We start from the raw sequence: 25,706 nt of genomic DNA, 5'->3' as shown, positions 1-25,706 counted from the left end.
CTGTTTGATCATTTCAGACGGGAACTTTTGATTGTTAGACGCCTTTTATGAAGGGCAGAGATAAGTCTGTGTGTGTGAATCAAGAAATCGTGACAGTGAAAGTCTCTTCTTGGAGGCTGCCAGCATATAATTCTCTAAAGATGCTTGTACGTCGATGTAAAGGTATTTACATTGCTGGATGCCAGTCACAGTATACTCCACTGACCTTAACTAAACCCAGTCTGCTCCGATAAAAAAAAAATAATAATAATAATAATTGAGATTTCTTGTAAACTTCAGTAAGAGACGTGTAGAACATGTGGAAAGAAGCCAGGGATGGAAAAGAAAATACACTACCTCCTAAAATCAACTTAGGAGGTCCCATGTAAAGGTTTGCCAAAAAAACGACATCATTTAACAAGAATGATCCATTACTGGATATTATTGTTTATTTCTGGTAACGGCGCTGTGATAAATGATTTTCTTTGGATTTTTTTGTTTAGAGCAAAGCCATCCGTACTTTCGACACCTTACTTTAATCTGCACATACTCAAATTATATATGAAAAAAAAAAAAAACTATCTCATCAAATAAACAACATCCATTTCACTCTTCACTTCTTGGCTCGGTGGCTCCTTTATTCTTCAAAGCCGTTACTTGATTTCCTTCTTCTTCTTCTTCTTCTTCTTCTTCTTCTTCTTTTTCTCTGGAACAATATCACATGCTGTGCCTGCTAGTTCTCTGTTAAACAAATAGCTGCTGTTATTGCTGCTCCTAGAAACATAAAACATCACTGTGTGCGATGGATTCTCTTTAGCAGAAAGCAGCACATGAACGTTTTCTTACCCTGCACCACATTAAATCAATGTTGTGTAGAATTAATCTTTGATAAGAGCAAAACTAATCCTTTTCTAGCTCTAAAACTAATTATCTTTACGTATATCAGTTGTAAAATCTTAGTTTGCTTGGCAGAATCCATTCAAACTCACTACTGGTCTATGTGTTCAGATGTCTTAACTCTTTCCCTGGGTTAATCCCGACCTCTGACCTCTGTGACGTAACTTCCCTTCTGTTTGTTATTTTCCGTGATGTTATATCCTGTTTCTATATTTTCCTTTGACCACAGGAAGCAGGGCGAGCATTGTTGCATCCCCAGGGGCATTCTTCAATCAGACCCATCTCCAGGCTCAGTCTCCGCTCGAGTCCTCTTTCCTTTTCTATCCCTCTCACTTTCTGCTCTGTCTCTCACCACGTGTACACGGTTAAACATGAGAGACCTTGCCCTTACGCCTGTAACCGCCATACATTGTCCAGCTGCTCCTATAGTTGCAGTGCAAACAGCGTTTATCAGTTATACTTCGACTTTGGCACATTTTACAACCAGCCCACTTCATTTTATTTATTTATTTTTTTATTGCTAATGACAATTTGTATCTAGCAGGTGTGACTGAGTGGGAGGCTATTCTTTGTATTATTTTTTGTTTTTAATCATCAGTCATTATTTCTAAGTAAATTATGTCGAAGTAAAAAGAGCTCCACCAACATTTCTTCAGTCTTGGATACCGCTATGTTGGACTGTAGCTCCTCTGTCCTGCTCACTGGGATTTGGTGATACTCACAGTCCAGCAGTCCAAACTAAATTAGCTATCCACTCCTCCACACACATACTGGTTACTCCTCAAACTAACCTTTGTGACTGGTCGAACTCCACCGATCAGGCATAACATTATAACCCTAACCCCAACCTTAATATTGTTTAGGTCTCCCTTGTGCCTCCAAAACAGTCGTAACTCCTCAGAGAATGGACATGGGCCTTCTGAGGGTGTCCTGTTGTAATGTGGCAAGGGGCCTCTGTGGATCATCCCACAGATACTTGATCGGTTTGGGATCTAGTGAATTTGGAGGCCAGGTCAACACTTTGTGCTGTTCTTCGTATTTTTTTTTATATGTTCCTAAACTGTTTTTGTGTGTGTGCCTGTGTCAGGCTGCATCCTGCTGGAGTTGGCTGCTGCCATCAAGATGTGTCATTGCTATGCGGTATCCCAACCCCACCTAGACCAGACCAGGCACCCCTGCCTGGTTTCCCACAAGATGGTCAATGTTATTCACTTTTCCTGTCAGTGGTTTTAATGTTGTGGCTGATCGGTGTATGTAGGCTATGCATTCAAACAGAGTTAAATAACATTCTCAGACTCTTTTGCTGTTTTTTTTTTTTCTTTTTTTGTTTAAAATATGTCAGATGGAAACATTAAAACAAGAGTGAGCGATGTTTCAATAAGCTAATTAATCTAAATTTAGCCGAATAAACATGAGCTCATATGATGATATGCTGGCCAGAATCAAACTCTCTCAAGGATACTTTCTAAAGATTAGTCTAAGATCTTGGAGCAGCTGATATATAGTGAAAGAATTGAGAGCTCTCGTAATACCATAAAAGTTATTTGTGTGAATCTCTAGCAGAAGATCGTGGAAACATAGTCACGACAATAACAGAGAGGACAGACATCTATTCTGTTTACCCTGTCGGGACCCAAGAGTTAGTCCTCCAACCAATTAAGCAGTCCCAATGATCCAGTGCCAGGCAGACGGAGAGCTCCCACCAGGGCAACGCAGACGGGGAGCCAAACAAATTAGATGTGACCTCAGAGTACAAGGCAGGGGTCATTTTCTGTCGGACAAAGAGCTGGAGGAGGACAACAGATTCCACATAAGCATGCAACCCGAGCCGATTCTCATAGCGGTCCACCAAAATATTAGCTTCCTCTTTACGTGATAATGTCTCTAATCCTAGCTGTAATACGTCACAACAAGTGCTAATAATGAAAGTTTAATACTTTTAGTCATACATTACACTGCATAACGTTAAAGTTGATTATGAAACTGACTTGAGGAAGTGTGTCGTCTCGTGCTTCTCACTGGTTGACTCTTTTTCTCCTGAATCAATAGACTCTATGTGCCATTGCCTCCTCCTCCTCCTCCTCCTCCTCCTCCTCCTATCAGGTCTGTTACCATAGCAACCTGATGAAGGCTAAGGAGGCCATTTAAAAGTATAAGGGCTGAAAATAACGACTGTGGGCAGCGTCAAGCTAAGCAGCTAGCGGCACCAATCAATGTGACGTGTCCTAAAACGCTGCCCGTCTCCGGGTTTGGTGCTGGTTTGAAGGGGGAAAGAGCTCGCGCAGCAGTGATGGTCAGCTTCATTCCAAAAGAGCCGGGAGGAGAGAGAGGGAGGGAGTCAGATCCTTGAAAAGTTGGATTCAGTCCAAATAGTACGAAATCGTCTGCTACCCTTTTGGGTTGCCCTCTATCCAGCTACTGTCTGGCCGTCTGCCAGTGCCTGGCGCTGTTTTTCTCCCACCTTGCCTCTCTGTGCCAGAGCATTGTTAGGACATGTGCAGGGGTAGAAGCTTCTTCTTTTAGGAACTACCAAGGCACAATATACAGATTGGTTATAGATTCAAATTGTTGATTTAGTATAGTAGTGGATGCAATGTGGAAATGTGATCAACTCCAAAAACAGTTACACTTGAACAGCGTGACTTGAGTGATGAATTACGGTATTATTAAATGGTTTGAATTGTCTTAGGGTTTTCCTGTTGGGACAGGAAAAGAGAGAACAGAGGTGTGCCTCCAAAAGCCCAGTAGGAAGTAGCCAGTCATCCTCCATTCATCAGCAATCAGCGTGTTCTTTTTTATTTTAATCTCTATTATTGTGTGTGTCTTTGTGTCCTTCTCTGTCTCACCCTCTTGTTCCTACCGTTCATTGTTCTGGAGACTCAAGCCGCTGCCTCACGCTAAGGAATTCTCTCTCTTCCCTTAGCCTGGGAAATTTTCTCCTTTTTTATATATATATATATATATATATATATATATATATAAATATTTCTAGCTTTTTCTCTTTTTCTCTTTGAACCGAACCAGTTTCTTTCTGTGGTCAGCACTCATATTTTTACTCAGGAGGGATTTCCTAATCAAAATTGTTTAGTTTTCCATTGTGAATTTAGCATCTCTGCTTGACAGACATGGGCTTTTAATATTTAGAGGCAATAAACAAATAAAAGCAAATGTCAAATTAGCACCGTGTTATACAGAATGCTTCAAGAAGTGCTCAGAATAGCTCAAAAGTGAAGTGCTCAGGTTTCTGTATCATATATTGCTGTGCAGTATTTTTATTGTAAGCAAACTCACACAGCACTCATTCAGCATACTACATACTTTTGATTTGTGGTGAGTTTGTGTCTGTCCGAGAGAGAGAGTAAAACAAAGACGCGACCCTGCCACAGTCAGAGCAGATCGCAGCACAGCTGGGATCAAGAGGACTTTGTTGGGAACTCCTCGAATCCATCTACGACTGAGTTATTTCCTCTGAGCAGTGCTAGCACCGGGAATACACAGAGTTAACTCAAGTATCCCATGTTTGGTGTCCCTCCAAGAGGCCTATGTTTGTGCACAGCCAGGGCAGAGGGCCTACTTCTTACAAACATGCTGCCTTTCTGTGCTCGGGAGCTACTTCAGAGAGAAATAGTTCAAATAGATAAAATAGTTTGAAACGTCCTGCGATATTACACTGAAGATACATCCGTGAGTAGTTTTTTGTCATCAAGCCTTTAAGACCATATGAATGAATGGTCAAAACGTGTGGCTCCCATCACATAAAAGTTTTATTAAACTCATAAAAACTGAACCTTCAAGTTTATTGCCCCCGGGATTCCCTCAAATTAATGAAACCTTACCAGAAACTGCAACACAGGGTGGAAACTGTCAAACACTAAAAACTGAACTTCTTGGCTAGATTTAAAAGAAGCTTTAAACACGTCTCGTGACATTTTAGGTCTAAAAATGTAGAAAAGATTCAGCCCCTTTTCTTTTTGACGACTCCGTGCATGCTATTGTTTGTCCCAAACCTTTTGTAAAGTTTGCAGTGTTGACAGCTCCATTCCTTCATTCCTTCAGTTCACTGGATTGTTTACACTTCAGGCCCAGCGTCATAAAATCCACACATATCCTTTTACTGGCCTTTACCCGCTAAGATTCCTTCTCCATGGGAATCTTGGTGCAGCTAGATCTTAAGCCATCTTTGCCCTCTGCAACAGCTGCTGCCGCTGTGAGTCACGGTGTCTGAGGATAGTTTGGATTAGCCGTGTGTCTGTGTGTGTTGTTATTATTATTTTTTAAAATCTGTAATCTTTGGTAAAGTATATTTCAAGAAGGCTTTGCGCGGTGATCTGCACTACTGAATATTTCTGGGTCCAAAACGTTCATGCGCGATATAAGTTGCAAGCTAGGGATGTCCTGATTGAGCTCTTTCTGCACCACTGAGCACCAGCCGAGCCTATCACATGTCAAACAGTCCACAATCAAGTATGTTGCAGAGGTGGAATAACCAGCTAAAAAACATAAAAATCTTAATAAATAGCTCTGTGGTGTATGTAGCTTAGCTTGAAGCTATAAATAGCTCAATGAGAGCCACGGAAATCATTTCCAGTAATTACAAAATTACAGTCTCAGTCTTCAAAGCCCCCTGGGTGTGATAGGAATTTATCATTTGATGGATCAAAATAAAACAAATGGGCTGACGTCTCTGCTTCGAATGCGTCGTTATGTCTCTGTTATTGTTGTTATAATTATCATTATTATCATTTGACTGCCTTTTTTTTTTATTAGAATTTATTTTTTTATTACCTTTCTGAATGTGTACAACTGCAGATCACGGTCGACTGCTTGCTACTCACCTCTCGCCAATCTTGCACCCACACGTCCACCCATACACCTACACAGGCATAGATGCACACAGACCGCAGCCACTGATTTGATGTATTTTATTGAGAATTGTGTGTGTGTGTGTGTGTGTGTGTGTGTGTGTGCAGTGCTCTCATCCAGAAAGCTCATCAATGGCTGTGAGATTTTGCCGAATGTTACTATGGTAACTGCAGTGAAATTGCTTCATAAGAGACAACTGGTCATGTGTAGGTTGAACTAAAACCGAGCAGTATGGAAATGAGGCTCAAGCTGCACAAGGTGCGGGAGAAAGATGTGGAATTTATGAATGACGTGGTAAAAAAAAAATATATATAAATAGAAAGAAAGAAAAAGTGAGATTGAGGAGTAAGAAGATAGGAGAGGATAAAAATAAAACGAGGCGTGTGCACGAGTTTAAACTGATCAAACGAGAAACGGGTAATGACGACATGAGGCGTGTCGCTGTGTTTTCCAGCTACAATTTCTTCATCAGTGTACGAGAGCCGCCTCAGAAATCTATTCATACCGCGCCGACACCATCAGCCGCCTTTCATCCTGGAGAGGCCTTGTGTTTTACATAGAAATTGTTTTGTCCACAGAGGAAGCTTAACTGGTGAGTGTGTGTGCGCGCTCGTGTGCGTGAAGTGGTTTGGCTGTTATAACCAGAGCGTGAATCCGAAACCAGAGCGGGACCAGCTCTGCCGAGACCCCATTTGAATCTGAATCGCTATCTGCTCTATTTGAATGATAAGGTGAGTCGAAGCAAAAGGGTTTTGCAGCTGGCAGGGAAGTGTAGCTAGAGAAGTGACGGAAGCAGTGGAAGCTTGTGTCTCTGCATCAGATGAACTCCACTGCAATGGCATGCCCTTGCCATTTGTTTAGCCATTATAGAAAAGTGCATCATTATGAACAGGTAGCCACGTGCGTGAACACAGTACAGCTATGAATAAAGTTTAGATTCCGTTTCATGACTCCCCTGCAAACAGTCAAAACTTTAGAGGCTAGTTTTAGTAATAATTAACAATAAAGGTACGTCTGAGCTGCAGTTGAGTTAATGTTAACTCCAGTTGGTTTAAAATACCCTTTGGTGACCTTTGTGTCACTCATGTTTACACGCCGACTCTGAAAAGGGCGTTTCAGTTTTCGAATTAGACTCAATCTTTTCTTTTTGACGACTCCGTACATGCAAACGTCTTGATGCATGCATACAGACATGCTGCCGGCCGCTGTTGATGATCAGTTGGATTGCCTTGCCTTTGACGCCTCCTCAGGATTGCATGGGCAAAATCAGTCCGTTGCACAACATCTCCATTTTGTGTCTTGTTTCAAAGTTTTGGAGCAAATGGGGAAAAAAAAGTCTATGTTGGATTCAGTTTGTCTGATTTGTGTCTTTAGATAAAAAAACATTTAGATAAAACTGTCACAGTTTCAAGTGTGTAATGGCCTTGTTAGAAATAGCATCAATAGACGCTCTATTTCTCTGTCCGGTTGTTTAGCTTGTGTGCTAGTGTGTATTTTTAATCCGTATCTTTTCAGTTAGTTTTCTCTTTTCTCTTCTCGTTTTACACAAAAAAACTTTCAGGACAACAAACCGACAAATGTCACACCATTGTAATGTTCCTTAAATCCGTTTAGAATTGCTCATCCACACACTGTATAAATCCTACACGGCCACTAGAAAAGATTGCGTTGTTAGCACAGCATGGTAACTTCTGCAGCTCTTGTTAAAACAGATATTCCTTGCACCTTTTGCTGTTGGATTTTGGTCTAAATTACTCATACGCTGGACCTCCTATTAACCCATCTCACTATTCTGACCTGGTGTAGATTTCTGTTACGAGAATATACCATCCCCGGGCGACTGCAAAAAAATAAAAAGCAGCTTTCCAGCACTATCTGACATTCAGAACAGCAGAGTGAAGTGTGCAGCAGCCGCAGCAGCTTCGAGTGGCAAAGAAACATGTCCTGTCACTCACCGGTGCCCACTCGTTTGAATGTCAGCTGCTGTCAGTCTATGATTTACTCATGTCCTTGTTCACTTTGACATTTACGTTTGCCTCAGTAGCCAACTGTGAAATAAGGCAAATTATTTAAAGCTAATCCAAAAGCCAGATATGAAAAATAACCCTTTCAGAGACACCAAATGGTGGAAAACTGATCAGATGAGAGTAGAAGTACAAATGCCGCATTCACGTCATCACACGAGTGGGTCGCCAGTAGCATCTTCAGTTAGCTGAGCGTGTCACCAAGAGCGGCAGAGTGGTTTCATGCCTGTGGTCGTGTAAGGCGTTTGTGTGTGTGAGCGCAAACCTACACATACAGGCTGGAAATAGAGTGTATCATAACAGGTGGCAGGGCGCAGTGGGTCAGTAATTACAGCTTGGGTACGTATCCATGAAGACCGTGTTAGAGCAGCGGATAGGGTCACATCAATGGACTCCCATTAGATGAAGAGCTCGGCGACTGACACGGAGGTGTAATCACTCCGAGGGTCACTTTTTGTAGCAGCACCTTTAAGATGAGTCACTACAGTAGCTGGCATTAAGTCTGAGTTTCTTAAATGTTTTCAACCAAACCCTCAATTGTTCAGTTTCACACGCTATTAAAGGACAAAGGACATACAGACCATCACCCAAACATACGCCGATCAGGCATAACATTAAAACCACTGACAGGAGAAGTAAAAAAGCGACCATCTTTTGACAATACAGTATTCTGCTGGGAAACTTTTGGACCTGGCATTCATTTATGTGGATGTTACTTAGACATGTAGCACCCACCTAGACCAGACCAGGCACCCCCACCCCATAGCAATGACACTCCTTGACGGCAGCAGGATGCAGCCGGATGTTGACCTGGCCTCCAAATTCACTAGATCCCAAACTGATCCAAGTATCTGTGGGACGATCCACAGAGACCCCTCCTCTCAACCCATAGGACCCAAAGTCCCCCCCCACTAACAACATTCTGTTGCCAGACACCACAGGACACCCTCAGAAGACCCATGTCCATTCTCTGATGAGTCATAACAGTTTTGGAGGCAGACCTACACAATATTAATAAGGTGGTCATAATGTTATGCCTGATCGGTGTACAGTATGGCGTGTTCAACCACTTCTCTTTCATTAGATTTGGGTTAGCACAGCTACAATGATGCTGGAGACTCTGTCAGTGTCATATTACAGCAACTACAGTATATGTTTGTTGCTATTACATTTTATAGCACAGAGCTTTCCTGAAGGCAATCCCTCTGTGATTCAGTAAGTTCTGTCGTGTGGGTAAAATTTGTCCAGCTTTGATTCAAAACCAAACACACTTAAAACCGGTGGCATTCTCCATCAGCTGCTCTGAGATTGACAGCATGGTAAATATTTAACATGCCGGATTTCCCGCTAGACTCGTCTTTGTTAGCTTGTGGATTTAACTCAAGAGCAGCCTGCTGCTAGCGAGGCTACAGACTCTTAGAGCCATGATGTTTGGGAATATAACATCCTTAAATGTAGATCTCTGACCAGGTTAGAAAAACACTACAAGCACACTGAATGTTGGAATGAATAGCCATCTCTTGTACAAAAACTCGGAACTTAAATAAGCGTAAAAAATAAATCTCTATCCACCTGTACACATAAATAAAGAATTTGAACAATTTGAACCTAAGAGCAACGACCCAGGGGAAGAAACTAACTTTGCGGCGGGTGGTTTTGGCATACAATGCTCTGTGTCTAGGGTGTGAAGGGGTCTGTGGAGATTTAGAGTCATGGTGCTGCATTCAGTTGCTTTCTCTTCTGCAAACACTATGCAGTGCACCCTCCGTGAACTCCAGTCTCCAGGTTCTCTCCTTCTCACTGATAAATGTGCAACCTGTTAAATTTTACCATCCATCGCCGCGTTATCTCCACATCCCACATTTTCAATATGCCACTGTTCTCGGTGTGCCTGTGCGGCAGTTGGAAACCTTGATTGCGATTCTTTCCCATCCAATCACCAGAAGCGTTTTTATCAACTTGTTGACTACACAAGAAGTTGAAGCTGTTCAGTCGTGCCTGGCTGGTTATTTGACTGTGATTTAGAGCACGGCTGCAGCTCATGCTTTTCCATCAGGCTGTTAGAGTAGATAATTCTGCACTCCGATATGTTATCTCTTCTCAAATACCCTTGCTTACATTGTGGAATTTTCTGCACGGCGGCAGCCTTCATTTGACTTGTGCTGCTTATAGACCAGACTGTCAGCTTCTGAACTTTCTTTTTTCTTCTTCTTCTCAATGTGAGACCACATAGTCAACTGAGAACTGTAGATGACCTGCTCACTAGGATGTGAAAAACAAACTTACAGCAGGTATTATTCATCTCGTATGGCTTCCTACGGCGCGCTCGCATTCATGGTGGTTTTGAGGACATGAGTGACTCATTTCCTGAGAGTGAAGGCCAGCGCAGAGCTGAATACATACTGTACACAGACTCCCTCAGCCTAAACACCTCAACTGTAACGCATCTTAGGGCGTTAGACATTGCTGCATATGTTGTAATAATCTTTTTTTATTTAGGTCCTGTAATTTAATTATAGCATGTACATATATGGTGCACTCTCGTACACACTCACAGCATGATTAATGAGAGGACAATCTCACTGAGACCAGGAGCAGGCACTTCCTGTTTGTGTCTCCAAAAGGGCAGATAAAAAAAAAAAAAAAAAAAGACTCGTCCACTGTGTCACTTGTCACGATTTCCATGTCTTATTATTAACTTTCCAGTGCAATACAAAATATAAACAAGATAATCATAAAAATAAATATAGACAATGCACGGGCGTGTAAAATAACCAGTACATTGTTGTCTGACTGAATCAAATTTTAAAACTTGGGGAAAACAGACAGTTAGTTGGGAAAAGGCATCTCTCCATGCTTTATTCATTTATTAATTTTAGATGGCACGTTTAATACAATATGATGAAAGTAATCAACATTTCTGGTTATTCAGATTTTACTAGAAGACTCGCAGTGGATCTATAAAACGTTTTCCAGTCAAACAAAAGACTATAATGAGTGCACAAATAAATGTCTGTTCCTTGAGATGTTTTATGACCTTAATATCCAGGTCAGCAATCGCGTAACAGTCATTTAATGACTCATGGCGGCAACTTTTATAGTCACAAGAAATAAAACTGCCCTTTATTCATGTGCAAGGAGACGACGACTAATGGCGTTACTATTTTTGAGTAAATGTCACACGTCCCTTTTAAGACGTACATTTGAACCGAACGCAAACAGGGATTTTAAAGCTTTATCCGGTTCATAAAGATCTGCACAACAAACACTGATAGGCCAGTTCCTGGAAGAGCAGAGAGAAATTGTTTCTCAAATGATGTTTGCTAAGTGTCTAGACTTACACATCGTTTGACTGTACCACCTTTTCCTTCCTGTGCATCCAAGTCTAGTTTAGAGTGCGTGTAGAGATTTTATAGAGTAATTAAACCCGTGTAGAGCATATGGTGCTGTGTGTGCTTAGAGTACACAAGGCTGTTTCCATGGAAAGTTCCAGTCGACTGTAAAAAAAAAAAAAAAAAAAAAAAAATAAGGAAAATAGGGAGTGATGATCCTTGTTGAGATAAATGTAAAGTCTGAAAAAAAAAAGAAAGGTTGCTTACATTTTTCGGTTCATACCTCAACAAAACCACTCAAGGACAGAACAGCTGGGTCTGGTGGTTGTTTACCTGACGCATTATTTGGATCGAGGCATCAAAACAAAACACTTTCTGAACTCCTCTTTCCGAGTAAAGTGGAATTTAATAGGCGTGCTGTAAAACAAAATCTGCTTTCTGAAATATCCGCCCGCACAACAAGCGGTAATGCCTTCGAACCGTAGATGAAGCACACAGTTGCATTTACCTGTTATTTGCTCTTAGGCTGGTGATGGACGCCATTCAAACAAAGTGACACAGCATTGGGGAGCTAAAAAGACCACGGAGATGCTTATACATGGACATGTTTGGTTTGTTGAAATAGAGCTAGTTGCTGTAAACCAGGAACGTCTGAGAAGAAAATGTGTGTATCACACTCCTCTTGCACGGCTTACATTAAGAGACATCTGTCCGCCCTAGCTAATCTATATGACTCTTCTACAAGCCTGGGAAATGGTGAGAACTTACTTGCAGATCACATATCACAAAAGGCTGACAGTTAGCATTAGAGAAAGTCATTATAACATCCTGTTAGCTTTTTTGTCTCATGATGACATTACTTTGAAAATTCATCCATAGATCAATTTCCATTCAGCTTGTGGTTGCGATTTTAAAGCAATTAACATTGTCTACACGCATGATGTCTAAAGCCCAAACTTCTCACTGTGTCTTCCAGCTGTAAGCCGAGTGATTGACAGGACCACCAGACATGGGGAAGCAGAACAGCAAGCTCCGTCCTGAGGTGATGCAGGACCTGCTGGAGAGCACCGACTTCACCGAGCACGAGATCCAAGAGTGGTACAAGGGCTTCCTCAGGGACTGCCCCAGCGGGAACCTCTCCATGGAGGAGTTCAAGAAGATCTACGGTAACTTCTTCCCCTACGGAGACGCCTCAAAGTTCGCAGAGCACGTCTTTCGCACATTTGACGCCAACGGCGACGGGACGATAGATTTCCGGGAGTTTATCATCGCGTTAAGTGTGACGTCACGTGGCAAGCTGGAGCAGAAGCTGAAATGGGCCTTCAGTATGTACGACCTGGACGGGAATGGGTACATCAGTAAATCTGAGATGCTGGAGATTGTACAGGTGAGTGAGTCGTTGTATAGTAATCCTGCACAACAGTCTATGTATAAGAAATGTTTCCAGTATCTGAAACACAAAGAAAGAAAATCACACTACAGAGAAAAATATCTGTATTACGTGAGCAGCTCAAGTCAGGCGACGCATAGACACGTGCACTCTAACTGTGACATTATCCAGAGCAGTTATTGTTAAACAGTGTTTTATTAACAGTGCAGCCACCGTATCCATAACACACTCTTTATGAGACAAGAGAAAACAGTGCTGGCATTTTAAGAACAGCAGGACATACATCAGGGTGAGAGGAAGTTCAGATAGACGTTGGGGCTGGATTTGCCGTCTCCTAACTTCTGATTTCTTCTGAGATGTGTCGTTTAGGACCTAATTTGCTGCCAGCTTTGAAATGACAGTGTACTTGAAAGATGCATTTAGATCGATTGGAAACATAGCCCGTACTGCCAAGGAGAGCAGCTTTGGAAACAGGGATTCATTCAGGTCAGCATTGACTTTTAGCCTTATTTAGAAACAAAAAGGACAGTTTTTCCATTTGCTCCACACCTTTCAAAGGAACAAATGGCCCTGAAGCTTAACTTAATCCATTTATGCGTAATCAACCTAGTGTATACTGTTTTTTCCGCTGACTTTTAGTTTGTGTTAAGACATAATAATGTCATGTCGGATCATGTTTTATCTTGTACTGGACCGATGACGAAGGATGTCTACGTTAAATCCAAGCTGGTGCTGCAGACACATGTTGTCGTCCATTAGGATGAGACAAATGCCAACTAAATTGAGCAGACGTTCCATGTTAAAAGATATTTTTTTTTAATGCTGTGCAGCAGGCCGCAGCTCACCTTTAAGAAAGAAAAAAAAAAACACAAGGAAAAAGGGGGGGAGTGTGGGTGGCATTTCCTGCACAAAAGCTCTTCATGTAAACAGACCGTTCAGCACATCGGCACACAAACTCTGTATATACAGCATTTGAAATTGGCTGTGTTCTTCTCTTTTTTTTTTCTTTTTTTTTTTTACATAACAGCAGCTTAATGCTCCCTGCTTAGTCTAAACTAATTTTCTCTCTTGATGAACATTGTGTCTTTAGTCTGGAAGTCATTTTTGAAACAGGATGTCTGCGTGATGTATGTCAGGACAGGAAGATGCATGGGAGGGGCAAAAAATTACAATGGAGTAGGTAAAGGTGGAGTAGAAGATGAGAAGGAAAGATTATTTTTCAGAAGAAGCCAAAAGGAAAACTGAGACTGATTGTAAGTCAAGCAGAAGTGCCAGAAACTGCAGTACCTCGAATGACCACTTGAGGCTTGCTCCAAAAGTGAGTCAAGACTCATAGACCTCCATGTTAAAATGCTTACATGTTTACATGCTGGTACACAGAATGGATTTGATCTCTAAAGTTAAGTTTCCCATTTATAACAACTGTACAGAAAAGGTGGGTGCAGTCACAGTGTGGTAACTCACCTGCCCACTTCAGCTCCAGTCCCTTTCCGTCCATCCATCTGGAGTGCGAGTCCAATCACCGCTTGTACACGGGCGCTAATCAAGCCCATTTCTCTAATTAATTTCCAAGAGCCAACCCCAGGAAACAAGAATCTGCACTTCTGCCTCACATGTGCTCACCTGCCGCCGCTCCGAGGTTAGATTAGTCTTCCCACCTCGAGACCGTCGTGATTCAGACTTCAATCTGTCACCTCTTCCTGCAGCCTGACAACATAAATCCCTCTGCCCACTTTCCATTAAAAGGTGGCACTGTTCACAAGGACGAGAGAACAGAAAGCGGTGACTCAGACGGCTGTTACTGGTTGTTAGCGGGGCTCGTCAGTTGAAGTGAACAAGAGAAGGAGAGTTCTTGAAGGAATGGGTGTCAGTGCATGTACTGTTTCTTCGAGTTGTTAATTAGCTGCAGTTTGTTGATCACTGAGAAATCTCGTCCTGTTGCACCAGGCATGCAAAACATATTAATTGCGGTTTCTGACTCAAGTTTCGTTGCAGCAGGGGTCTGTTTTTTACTCATTAAATTAGACAGCGCCATTGCTTGATTTAGAAAAAGCCCAGGGCCATTTCAATTTCCCTCTCTGTGTCAGACACATACGCACTGCATTCATCTATCCTCATGCCTTTCCCCCCACGCCCCCATTGCATTTGGCTGGCTGGCTGACTGGCTCTCCGGGTTTTCAAAGCTGCCCGCCTCTGCAGAGAACTGCTGAAGTTAAAACGACGACCGAGCTCAAAGTCTTTAATCTGTCTCAAAGTCTGCAGCTCATTGTGATCGCAGTATCTGCTCCCAGGGCTATCAAAGAGCAGATTTGGCAGGTAACTCTCATAAAATGACTCTCATAAATCCATTTCATTTTCTGCTGCGGCGTCTGTGCTCAGGTCGTAATGGTTGCAGGCCAACCCACGCGTCCCTCGACTAAAATGCCTACCGACTTTCCCTGACTTTCTCTTTATGGACACCGTGATGTCCAAATATGAACAAAATGTCTTGAATTGAAGAGTAATTTGACATTAATGTTGTCTCGGGCAAACGTCAGCATGCTAATGGGCTAAACTGAGATAGCAGTAAATGGTGAACAGTACAACTCTTGCACAGCATTTTCATTGTGAACTTGTTAGCATTAACATTTATGTCAAAGCTGTGACCAAACACTATGGCTTCACAGATCCATTAGCATTTCTGTGGACTACTTATGCTATGTTCACACTACAAGCAACATACAGGTAAGCGTGGCCAGTGATGTTGTTGCTGTTGAAGTGTTGCTCAACCTCTCAACGTTGAGGGCTTCCATTGAAAATGACATGCAGCCAGTTGCTTTTTCACTGGTTTCACTTAATACTCTGTAAGGTCCCTGAATTTATGAAGTGATGTTTGAACCCAAAAATATTTTATTCAAGCCGTCTCTGACTTGTGCATATTGTTTATGCAAATACAGCTATCTAAGGAGCTCTACTTTTAGCTTTACTTACTGACCTCCCACGGCCTCTGGTTGCAGTATGTATAAAAGTGCATGCAGTTCCACATTCACACTGACGTATGAGCAAATATTCTTGTCTTTATGGTCTTTGTTTTTATTTGTCAAAGAAAGCACTTGCCAGTCCTTCCCCCTGTCATTCCTCCAGCATTTTTTTTCTATTCACACTTGCCTCCGTTCGCCATTGTGACGTGGAGCTGCAGCTCACTCCAACCAGCTAATGCTCTCTCCTGCAGAGAGTGTGTAAATGCTGGTGATGCTCATAATTAGCCTTGCTGTGGGAGTAATTGAATGGGAGGGATAACAGCCAGGCTGGCTCGTCTTCTTCTCAGATAATGACGAAATCAGAACACACGGAGAGGAAGATTAAACTGTTTTATCCTCTCCATCAATAGTTGATGTCTAACCTCCGTCTACCTATCCTCGGAAACATGACGCTAACAGCAGAGCACGCAGGCACAGAGGGGAAGTTCAATGACTCGACTGGCAAAGAATAAAAAAAACAAGGGAGCGAGCATTCATGCTGGTGATTTAGTGAGATTAAATAGAATAGATGGATAAATGAGCAGATCGCTGCTCAGGCGGATAAAGCCGCCATGGGAATCATGTGTGGTGTGAGGGTGAGACAAGAGGCTGCGTGTGTGTGTGTGTGTTGCTTATTACTACAGAACAGCTCAGCTGGCTCCACCGATGCAAATTTCCTCGAGTGGACGACCTCCCTCACTCTCTCTCTCTCTCTCGTTGCCCTGCTGCCTCTCTCAGACTCTGCTTATGCACATCTGTCTCTCTCTGTAGTATGAAGATGAAAGGTAGAAACAAAGATATTTTTGAACGCGGTGATCCGTTCCTTCTCCCTCACATTCGTAAGTGGTTAGGTAATAGTCCAGAGTTGCGGCTTAGTAGCAGCATATCTGTTTGTCCTCACTTAACTGTGGCCCGAGCTGTTTCCAGCTTCACAGGGGATAATGTTGTGTTCTTGCCTAGAAGCTCCCTGCTGCCAACACGTCCACTGGTGAGACTAAAATCCAATACCCTTTCATTCTCTGTGGCTCTCAGCCTCTGGTTCCTACTAAAGATGTTAATCTTTAAAACTGAGGGAGCAAACGTTTTGCTTCAAGCGTTCTGGGATTTCCTTAAATAGCTGTGTACTGTTGGGTCGTTGTTTTTTTTTTCCAACAAGCACATTGACCTCGGGGTCTGTTATCCTGTAACTTTTCATGAGGTCATTTCTAAACTTGCTTCCTGTCAGTTCACAAACACTAATCAAATAAACGCTAAAAAAAGACTCGTATTAAATAAGGGCTGGTCTGCGTAAGGCTTGCCCACTACACCAAAGGTGAGGCATAAACCAGCGCTGTTAACGACTTTGGAAACGGTCCCCACTATCTGGTAGAGACGCAAACACTAGCTTACTGGAAACACTGGCCAGTCCACAGAAGATAATGTTAGCTACAACAACAATGAGTTTCAGGACCGGTATTCTAGTGCAAACCTCAGACGAGCAAGACTTGTCAATCACAGCTGCAGACATGGCAGACATCAAAGTCTCCTACAAAGCCCCTTAAATTTTATTAATGGAGCAATAGTCATGCCATATGTCGAAGTTCTCAGATGAGATGACAAGAATCTGGTGAACAACTTGGTGCGAAGCGAACCACCTTCTGATCAATACAGCTAAAATCAAGGAGATGGTGGTGGATTTCTGGAGGTCCAGGTCACACCTGCAGCCTGAAACCATCAACGGGGAGTGTGGAGAGGTGGTTCAGACCTATAAGTACCTGGGTCTACATCTGGATCAGAAACTGGACTTTTATAGCATGGCTAGCATAGACTCAGGTCAGAGCCGTCTCCATTTCCTCAGGAGGCTAAGGTCGTTTAATGTCTGCCATAAGCTGCTGGACATCTACCAGACTATCGTTGCCAGTGCCCTCTTCTACGCTGTGGTGTCCTGGGGAGGCAGCACTAAGAAGAGGGACACCTCACGGCTGGACAAAATAATGCAGAAGGCGGGCTCTGTGGTAGGGGCAGAGCTGGAGTCCATGACATCAGTGGCAGATGCAAAGACCTTGAATGAAATCTGGACCATAATGAACAATGTCCACCACCCTCTACACGACACCGTAGTCAGCCAGAGAAGCTCTCTGTCTCTGTCCTGCTCCATGGACAGGTTGAGAAGGTTGTTTGTCCCTCCCAATGCCTCCCTATAAAGTATCTATCTATCTATTAGATGATCAAAGTTTAGCGAGTGAGCATGAATGAGAATCACTGCAGACTAAGTTGGGTTGAGACCAAAAGTCTCAGTTTTCATTGAACCGGGAATATTGACACAGCCATAAGCTCCGGGTCGCTTCACTTCTTATTGGTTGCTTGTAATTTTAGGATTAGGACATTGAAGCTTATTCCACTGCGTTGCTCTGGATTAGACCAGCTGCTAAATCCCCTACATGCAATATTGGCTAAATGTACTAAAACACTTTTGATTAATAACAGACGCAGCTCCAAACTGAAATGATTTTGACCGCGCCTGCTGATTGTCCCTCAGCTACACCGTGACCCGGGAGCTGGGCCGCCCTGCCACAGTGTAATGGGAGGCATAACCAGCACCTCTATATATGGCTCTGGCTGTACTGTAATCACAATCAGCCCTCTTCTGTTCACATGTCAGCTCCCATTCCCCTCAAATCCGCCTCCTTATTAGAGACAGAGAGAGTGGGCTGTGATTTCACTGTTTACTGCCAAACATGCAACAGAGAGCAGAGGAGACACAACACTGATAAATAGTCGGCGAGGGATTCGTGTATGTGCGCTACGTTCATCTGCACCCCTCCCTACCTCAGCCCGTGAATATGTAATCATAAAGAGAGGGCGAAGCAGTGCGACGAGCTGGCATATTGGAATTAATTCTGAATGTACTGTACATTGACTCACCTGTGTGTTTGCTTTTGTGACACAGAAGAATAAATGTCCCTTACATCAGTAAAGGAAATATCACGGGGGGGACGCGTTACATAAGATCCCTTGTGTGGTAAACTCCTACGTGTTGGCCTCGTCTGTGTCTGAGGGTGTAGAATATGGTGTTTTCTGTTAACTCTATCAAGACAGGACGAACTGTAAAACACTGTAAAATGAGTTTAATAGAAGCAGCTTTAATGTCACAGGTTCAAGAATACAACTGCAAACGTTTTCAAGGCGTTAAGTTTTAGAAACAATAGAAGAAAATATCATGGAGACAGATCGGCCGTGATGAGACCAATTTACAGTTAAAACTTTGTCATTGTAAAATGTTCACTGGATGTGGTTCAGTGACAATATGCAAAGAAGCGAAGTAAAGAGAGCAGAAAGCCACTAGAAAGCTTCACCGATCACGCATAACATTATCACCACCGACAGGAGAAGTGAATAACATTGACCATCTTGTGACAACACAATGTTCTGCTGGGAAACTGTTGGACCTGGCGTTTATGTGGACTTGGACACCTTGTAGCACCCACCTAGACCAGACCAGGCACCCCCACCCCAGAGCAATGACACTCCTCAGTCAGGATGCAGCCTGACACAGGAACACACACAAAAACGATTTAGGAACAACTAAAAAAAACATGAAGAACAGCACAAGGTGTTGACCTGGCCTCCAAATTCACTTGATCCCAAACTGATCAAGTATCTGTGGGATGATCCACAGAAGCCCCTTCCCTCGCAGGACCCCCACTAACAACATTCTGTTGCCAGACACCACAGGACACCCTCAGAAGGGCCATGTCCATTTTCTAATGAGTCACAACTGAGGCAGAAGGGAGACCTAAACAATATTAGGAAGGTGGTCATAATGTTATGCCTGATAGTTGTATAAATGATCCCTTTTATAAAACGTGCCGGGCCATGTTGGCAGTGTAGCAGATAGGCTAGATAACACGTAATTGTTCAATCATTTACCATAACAGGCCGAAGTGTTACGGTAAACTCAGTAGTTCAGTCTTTAATCATCACTCTGGCATCGTTAGCAGATTTCATGCTACTGTCGATACCTTTTTGTTCCATTGTGGGGTGACGAAGAGGTCAAAGCTGCACTAGACTGTTTCACGCTACAGTGTGTACATTATATTTGCATAGAGCACAGTGACAGGACGTGAGGGGTATGCAGAAATAACTGCTGCAGCAAATGTTAACGTATACGTGAACTGATGAGTGAGTTTGAGATCTGACATCCAGTGTGAAATCATCAGACAGGTTCAAGCCTAACACCTACAGTGAGTCTATAAATTCATGTGAGATCTCTATTGTCCACCAATTTACCTCTGACAGTCCAACCTGTGTGTGTCCCTCTGCAGGCAATATATAAGATGGTGTCCTCTGTGATGAAGATGCCCGAGGACGAGTCGACACCTGAGAAGAGGACAGAGAAGATCTTCAGGCAGATGGACACCAACAAAGACGGTAGGCGAACCTCATTCAGTGCCGTTTAGGGAGTAGAGTAGAGTCATCAGCTGAAGGAGTGGAGTGCATATTGAAGGTGGCGACTTTAAAACAACTTGTTGGTCATTTCTGTTAAGATCACAACTACTATGTGCTTCTCTTAAAATATACGAAAAGTATTTTAAAGCCGTTGAATACAAAGTGTTAATTGATCGAGTCCACAGACGGAGACGGGCAGTGCATTTAACGTGCACATGTATTGAACATCTTGTCACTGCCACCTGCTGTGCTGTTGACACACAAACTGGCCTGGTTTCCCATTACAGAGCACTCCAGCCTGAAGAAGCCATTCACCGACAGCACAGTTCACTCATGACCTTTTGATTTTAGTCAACGCGACACACTTGGGTTACAGTTTAACTCAAAAAGCACCTCCGTACAGAACTAACGACCCCTTAGCACGGGGGGAGACAAAGAGACAAGATGTTAGGAAGAGAGAGGTGGTCGATGAGGAATTAGTGCATTGTGTGGGTGGGTGGAGTAGAGAAAGAGGAGGAGGAGGAGGAGGAGGGAAGAGGAACAGAAAGAAAAGTGACAGCAGCACAACTGTGCTGGATGTATTTTGCTTCGTCTAATGAGAATCACGAGTGGAGAGCAGCTTGTGGAGGCAGCTCCAGTCTATTTCTGAGGAGAAAGAAGAGCCGTCTCAACACTGCCACCTGTTGGTGACAAAACATTAGGATGCACTGAAGGCTCTTAAGTAAGAATTCAATTTTGTTTATGTAGCATCCGTAATAATAACAATTGTCTCAAGATGCTTTGCAAAAGAGACCACCAGAGAAAGCAGTAAGGCGACGGTGGCAAAGGGAAAACCTTCCTTTTAACAGGAAGACACCTTGAGCAGAACCCAGCTCATATGGGGGGACCCATCTGCTTGAGGCCGGCTGAGTGGAGACAGGAAAAGAGAAGAAGAGAGGAGCAGCAGAACAGTCCCAAATAATTCTAAGAGATTCGCCTTGAACCTTCCAGGATTTAGGAGAACTGGTATAAGCAGATTAGGCTTTTGGTTCAAAATTAGCTGTACCTACATGCACAGGTCTCTGACGTAGCACGGGAATCTATCAGGCGCACATTTACAGCTGGATGACTAAACAACCCATTAGAGAACCGCTTAGCTAAAAGCTAAATGCACCACAATGTGTTGTAGGGTAATCACTGTCATTTGCAGTGTTGTTAAAACAGGAGGTCATTATGACATGGGCCACAAAATCTAACTTTTGATTGCCTTTAGCACCTTTACCCTTCCTCGGTTTATTGCTGCGTGTTGCAGCATAAATGACAAAAAGATTGTTTCTCTTCTGACTTACATCCCCGTGCTGTCTATGTTTTAGGCAAACTATCTCTGGAGGAGTTCATCAAAGGGGCCAAGAGTGACCCCTCCATCGTCCGCCTGTTGCAGTGCGACCCCAGCAGTGCTGGACAGTTCTAGACCTGAGGCATCAACATAAAACCTGTAAGGCTCACACTCGGCTACAAAGTCCACCTCACTTTCCACTGATCGAATGAAACTTTTGTGTGTAAAACAAACCTCAACACAGCAAAGTGTTCTCGGTTTTGGAGTCGTGCAGGACTCACTTAAAAGTGGTTGTAACGTGGGAGGGCTGCAGTTCATTCTCAGGAACGAAGGTGTTTCTCCCACGAACAGTCGTGCCTCCCAGGCAGAGGAGACGCGTGCTGGAGGGAGTCGGTGCAGAGGATGAGAGCGCTGGGCAGAATGTGGGATGGGTCATCCACCATGTCACTGGCTCTGTAGGAGGTGGCCTGGTATTTTAGAGCAAGTGTTAAAGGTTTTAATGCGCTGAAGCTTCTTTTTTTAAAGCCCCCACATGTAGGATATGACCCGTTCTGACATGCTGTGTTTGTGGGCACCTTCTTTTGGGATTTTCATTTTTAAAAAACATTCTTAGCTGTCGCAACAGAGGATGCATTGTGCTGTCATCACCTCTTCTTTCTGCCCTGTAGGCAAATAGTGGAACTGACAGTTGTGGCTGATGATGTGGGTCTTAAAGGACACGCTCACAGTTCAACGGGAATACAACACAAAGAGGGGACTCAGACTTTGGAGAATATCCACTTGATTGTTCTGCTGAAGCCTCATACTTAGCGGTCTCTGTGGACACGTCAGACTCTTGTTTTGCTTGACGAATTGTGTACATTTCCATTAATAAAGGTTTGTTTGGACTGGTTTTCTGGTTATTTTAACCAATTTACTGTTCTATCTGTTCCTGTTTCTATCCTGGAAAAAAAATCTAAATGGTGTGTTTCCTGTTGTAGAGTAGAGTTAAAGCACTGTAGACGGTAGATGTTGTTTTTGTCTGCGGCTGAGACGAGATTTGAATGAGCTGATGATAAAATTAGAGTAGCCCCGTCAAAATTTTTGCATTCCCTCGCAATACCACTCACGCTTCGAAATGATCTGTGGAAAATAAAAAAAATAGGTGAGCTGTGTCGAGATGCGTCTCCTGCTCTCTCGTCGACGGAGCTGTAGCTGTGGTTATCACTCCAGCTGTGGGATGAGCTATCTGTTGGAGCCAAGATTATGAATGTGATGCATTAGCATGTAATGAGTGTGCCCCAGCTGTGTGTGCAGTGAATCGACTGAATGGTGGCGCTGCACTGAAGCTACACTATTCCTGAACTCCCATGATTTAACTTTCACTGGGTGTGACGCAAAATATGAAAGGGTTATACACAGATCAGGCATAACATTATGACCACCTTCCGAATATTGTGTAGGTCTCCCTTGTACCTCCAAAACAGTTGTGAGTCATCAGAGAATGGGCATGGTCCTTCTGAGGGTGTCTGGTAACAGGATGTTGTTAGTGGGGGGCCTTTGAGGGTAGGGGCCTCTGTGGATCATCCCACAGACACTTGATCAGTTTGGGATCTAGTGAATTTGGAGGCCAGGTCAACACCTTGTGCTGTTCTTCATGTTTTTTTTAGTTGTTCTTAAATCGTTTTTGTGTGTGTGCCTGTGTCAGGCTGCATCCTGCTGGGGATGGCTGCTGCCATCAAGGAGTGTCATTACTATGGGGTAGGGGTGTCTGGTCTGGTCGAGGTGGGTGCTACATGTCTAAGTAACATCCACACGAATGAATGCCAGGTCTAAAAGTTTCCCAGCAGAACATTGTAATTGCATTGTCACAAGATGGTCAATGTTATCCACTTCTCCTGTCTGTAGTTTTAATGTTGTGGCTGATTGGTGTATTGGTATATTACTAATCTGGCTGTTTCATCTTCACCTTGTCTCCCTGCAGTGCTTCTTTGGGTGACTTGAAATGCCCGTAACTCTCCACTCTGGAGCAGACTGATGATGAAGAATGACAAGATGATGACGATGAAGGACACAGACCTTCAGTATGTACTGAGGACTTTCAAAGATGGACACAGGAGCCACATTCTCCAGTTTCCCCTTCCCCAAATCTGTTTATCTAAAAAAAAACTAAAAAAAAAACTCCTGACTCCAAACAAACACGGGTCTTTCTTACCCCACCGATTGTAATTGAACCCCTCAGTTCTCCTATAGGCATGTGAGAGTGTGAAGAAGGTCTACAGTAGGTTGTATATATGCAGTATAAACTGGAGTCTCTTTATCAGTGTCTTTGCTTGGTTCTCTGTACCCTCCATCCGGGGCCACACAGAGCCTCCATCACTCTAATGTGTATAATAGACAGAGTGTGTGCATGAGACTACGAGAGAGAGAGAGAGAAAGAGAGAGAGAAGACTTGATGGTGTTGAGTAACAGGACACACTGTAGGTGAGATCATCTAATCTGCAGACGGGACCTGTGAAGTTTGTCCTTCACTCAGAACGAGTACTGCTTTCACTTTCCTCTTTTCCACCGTGAGAATGTGTACGTGTGTTTGTGTATTTTTGCAAAACTCGATAGACTTTGTTTCATATTTTGTGCTGGGACGACGAGAACGTAACGTAACACGATGCTCCTCCTATGCATATACTCCCCCCCCCCACCCCCCCCCCCCACCCCCACCCGGTATCAGTAGTTTGATTTTGTGAAGTCCCTTATGAGGGATGAACAGCATCCCTCTACCCGTCATCTGTTCCAGTGTTTTGTGTTTTTCTTTTCCTCTCTCTCCTACCAGTGACACCAGCGGAGAGTTACTGCGCACTAGAAAATAGATAACTAGTCTTTTAAAAGTATTTGAGTACAGTGTAGATATTTTAAAGTGCACCTAAATTTGTAAAGCAAATCCACTTAGTCCAGAATGCTCCGAACAAATGTTGTGAAATAATAATAATAATAATGATGAAAATGAAAAAAAAAATAAAATGTTTGTTTATTTAAGCTGTTGCGGGGAAACCGAGCATGCAACACAGTTTCTTTTTCCGACTTTTACTGCGTGAAGAGCGGAGACGTCTTCACTTTTAGATGTTTTGAAACGCTGCATGTTGAATCAGTCGTTGGGTACGGGGGCGCGTAGACTTAAATAACGCGCATGCATGTGACTCGTGCGCATGTGTGTGTTCGTGACGTATGTTTATGGATAGCTAACGGCCCGGTCGCCCCTCCAGCTCTGTGCTCGCTTCTGTATGTTGGTATTGTCAGCGCTAGTACTACCAGTGGTCAGTGTTATTGGCATGAGTGTGGGCTGCCAGAGCTGACACGCGTCTGTTGGTTCATACCAGTGATGGTCCCACCATGTACAACTAATTATATATATATATCTATATATATATATATATGTGTGTAGAGACAGAAAGAGAGAGAGAGTTTCAGCTGAGCTCAATAATTAAATCTCCTCCCAGTTTATTTGTATCTTCAACAGGACCCAACATTCACAGAGAGCAGCATCTCTTTCAATATTGCAGAATATTATAGACAGTGCACGGTGAATTTCTTTTTTTTTTTTGTTCCTATCTCTCACTATTACTTTCCGTCACTCGGCTGCAACTCAAAACTCTCCTCCAGATATTTTAAAGTGGCACCAGGACATGTGTGAAGCTCCCCTGAATGTAACCGAGCCCTCCTCCAGGTCCGAGCAGAGCCGAGCCGGACCTCTTACTGCAATCAGAAAAAAACAAACTCTTTGATTGTTTAGTTGATTAACTGCAGTTAATTTTTTTATTTTATTTGTTTTTGTAAAGACAATAAAAAAAAATAAAGATACCGACCAACAAAATGGAGAATTGCAACTACTGCAACGATGCTGTCACAACGTGTTGCTTTTATTGTTTTTTTTATATATATATATAAATATATATATATATATATATATATATTTTTTTTTTTTTTTTAAAGCTGTGTCAGGTGTAACATTTCTGTTAAAAACACAAAATAGCATCTTGTGGTCAAGTGCCAAATAAAAACAAAAACAGTATTGTATAAGTTTATACGAGTACAATTGTTATATGTTGAACAAAATGTTTGTAATTGTTGCATTTTGTAGGTTTTGTATGGTATCCTGTATTTAGTGACTGCAGTTTTGGAACAAAGGATTTTGTTTTTTTGGTCAATTTAAAAGGCAAAAAAAATTAAATTTACATTATATTGTGTGAAAATGTTCATGTGGTGTCTGGTTAATTGGGTAAGACGTACCAGAGAGGAAGTTTAGTTGTTGAAGCGGACAGGCAAGACGGTGCAAAAATAAAAGTTAGATATAAATTAAAATGAAATAGAATAGAATAATGTAAGAGAAAAAAACAAGGGTATAAAAGATATTTACAGTTGCTGTACCAAGCTTAAAGAGAAACTACTGTTTTTTACAACCTGGACCTTATTTCTAGCATAAAATACAATCATTTACTCACCCAT

At 42.8% G+C, this 25,706-nt stretch overlaps 1 protein-coding gene across 4 annotated transcripts in view; it reads left to right on the top strand.

Moving 5' to 3' along the window:
* Positions 1-25,489, top strand: part of ncalda (neurocalcin delta a) — a 59,037-nt gene extending 33,548 nt beyond the window's left edge. For all 4 annotated transcript variants that reach the window (XM_084556370.1, XM_084556373.1, XM_084556372.1 and 1 more), the window contains 4 exons: positions 12,072-12,482; positions 19,789-19,894; positions 21,265-21,386; positions 23,191-25,489. In XM_084556370.1, coding sequence (XP_084412496.1) covers positions 12,105-12,482; positions 19,789-19,894; positions 21,265-21,362 — 582 coding nt within the window. In that variant the 5' untranslated portion in view covers positions 12,072-12,104 and the 3' untranslated portion in view covers positions 21,363-21,386; positions 23,191-25,489. The remainder of the gene's footprint in view (positions 1-12,071; positions 12,483-19,788; positions 19,895-21,264; positions 21,387-23,190) is intronic.
* The last annotated feature ends 217 nt before the right edge of the window (positions 25,490-25,706 follow it).

Source organism: Chelon labrosus (genome assembly GCF_963514085.1).
Source record: "Chelon labrosus genome assembly, chromosome: 12".
Taxonomy (NCBI): domain Eukaryota; kingdom Metazoa; phylum Chordata; class Actinopteri; order Mugiliformes; family Mugilidae; genus Chelon; species Chelon labrosus.
This window is presented reverse-complemented; position numbering and strand designations above follow the sequence as displayed.